General features: G+C 46.9%; 1 protein-coding gene across 1 annotated transcript; it reads right to left on the reverse strand.

Moving 5' to 3' along the window:
• Positions 1 to 424: 424 nt before the first annotated feature.
• Positions 425 to 1,384, reverse strand: LOC112957893 (olfactory receptor 14A16-like). The gene has a single exon (XM_026051654.1). The coding sequence runs from the start codon at positions 1,382 to 1,384 to the stop codon at positions 425 to 427; it is 960 nt and encodes a 319-aa protein (XP_025907439.1).
• Between the last annotated feature and the right edge of the window lie 573 nt (positions 1,385 to 1,957).

The raw sequence follows: 1,957 nt of genomic DNA on the forward strand, positions 1-1,957 counted from the left end.
ACACAGTGATGGAAGGCCTCAGGATATGACAAGGCTAACAACTGTGGAGAAATCCCAAATCCAAACTTTGGTCTCTAAAGAGAGCATTGCACAATTATCAGCTTTTTGCCCTRGAACTCATGGAGAAGCCTGTTYAGCAGGCCCTTCTGAGGTGCAATTTCCTAGGCACGTTCTTGACACCATCTTTGGAAGAAAGGGTCCCATGGGTTTCTGCTTTATTACAGAGACACAGCAAGGGGGGCAGGTCTAACACAATATTAGATAGAGTTCAAGGTATGAGATAAGAAAGAGCAGTCTTGGTAAAAGTAGAGTGAATGCAAGTACTTGTGTAGCAACGTGATAATAATTTATACTATTAATAAAAGCCAAAATAAAAATAACATGAAGGAATAATTCTCAGTCTTGTTAAGGGATACAGAAGGAGCTATTTCTGGAGAGAGATAGAAATGTCAGTATGGCAGAAAAATGTCTGTGAAATCAGTTTCCTCAGGGCAATCTTGAGCTCCTTATTCCTCATGCTATAGATGAGGGGGTTCAGTGCTGGGGGCACCACCGAATACAGAACAGCCACCACCAGATCTAGAACTGGGGAGGAGATGGAGGGGGGCTTCAAGTAGGCAAAAAATGCAGTGCTGATAAAGAGGGAGACCACGGCCAGGTGCGGAAGGCACATGGAAAAGGCTTTGTGCCTACCCTGCGCAGAGGGCATCCTCAGCACAGTTCTGAAGATCTGCACATAGGACACCACAATGAAAAGGAAACAACCAAAGAGTATACTGGCAGCAAATAAACTAACTCCAAATTCCCTGAGGTAGGAGAGTGAGCAGGAGAGCTTGAGGATCTGGGGGATCTCACAGAAGAACTGATCCACYTCATTGCCTTYRCASAGYGSAATGGAAAATGTGTTCCCMGTSTGCARRAGAGCATWGAGAAAGCCACTGGCCCAGGCAGCTGCTGCCATTTGGACACAAGCTCTGCTGCCCAGGAGGTTCCCATAGTGCAGGGGTCTACAGATGGCCACAAGGCGGTCGTAGGCCATSACTGTGAGGAGAGAATATTCCCCTCCTAAGAAAAAGAACAACAGGAAGACTTGGGCAGCACAACCCAAAAAGGAAATGACCCTCGTGTCCCAGAGGGAGTTGGCCATGGATTTGAGGACAGTAGTGGAGATGGAGCCAAGATCGAGGACAGAGAGGTTGAGGAGGAAGAAGTACATGGGGGTGTGGAGGTGGTGGTCACAGGCTATGGCTGTGATGATGAGGCCATTGCCCACGAGGGCAGCCAGGTAGATGSCCAGGAAGAGCGAGAAGTGCAAGAGCTGCAGCTCCCGCCTGTCTGCAAATGCCAGGAGAAGGAACTCATTGAGGGAGCTGCTGTTGAACATTAGTTCCTTTGGGGCACAGGAGTCCTGTGTAAAGAAAGAAAGAAGGCCCAAAGTTACAGCAGGCTTGTCTGAGCCAAACCCTTTCAATTTCTCAGCAACTCCCCACATATCCCCAATAGCTTGTTTCAGCTCCCTTTCTGGTGCTCCATTTGAACTGGCTGAGTGTGTCAGGTGCATCAGAGGCCTCATAGCTCCAAAGGAGTTGTTTYTGCTATGCTCCAGGTGTAAATGGATGTGTCAAACTAACCTTTGACTTTGTTTGTGGAGATGCCTGGGAATGGCATCTTCCATTGTTTGGAAGTGACTTGATGAAGAGACATCAAGTGATATTCTCTTTTTAACARTACGAGAGGTGAATACACCACTCATACCAGCTTAGTCTGAAGGAGAAGAGCTTTGTGAGGGATTCATCCCCATCAGTCTTGCCCTCCTTAACACAGGTATCTGTATCTGAATCTGTCACACTAGATCCCACTCAAGCAAGGGAGAAAAAAGTCAAATGGGAACAAGGATTGACCTTACCCTTTCTAGATGTCTAGATGCTAGAAGTAGATCTTATTCTCATGCTATTTT

Source organism: Nothoprocta perdicaria, unplaced genomic scaffold (genome assembly GCF_003342845.1).
Source record: "Nothoprocta perdicaria isolate Ctin4 unplaced genomic scaffold, notPer1 scaffold_783, whole genome shotgun sequence".
NCBI classification, from domain to species: domain Eukaryota; kingdom Metazoa; phylum Chordata; class Aves; order Tinamiformes; family Tinamidae; genus Nothoprocta; species Nothoprocta perdicaria.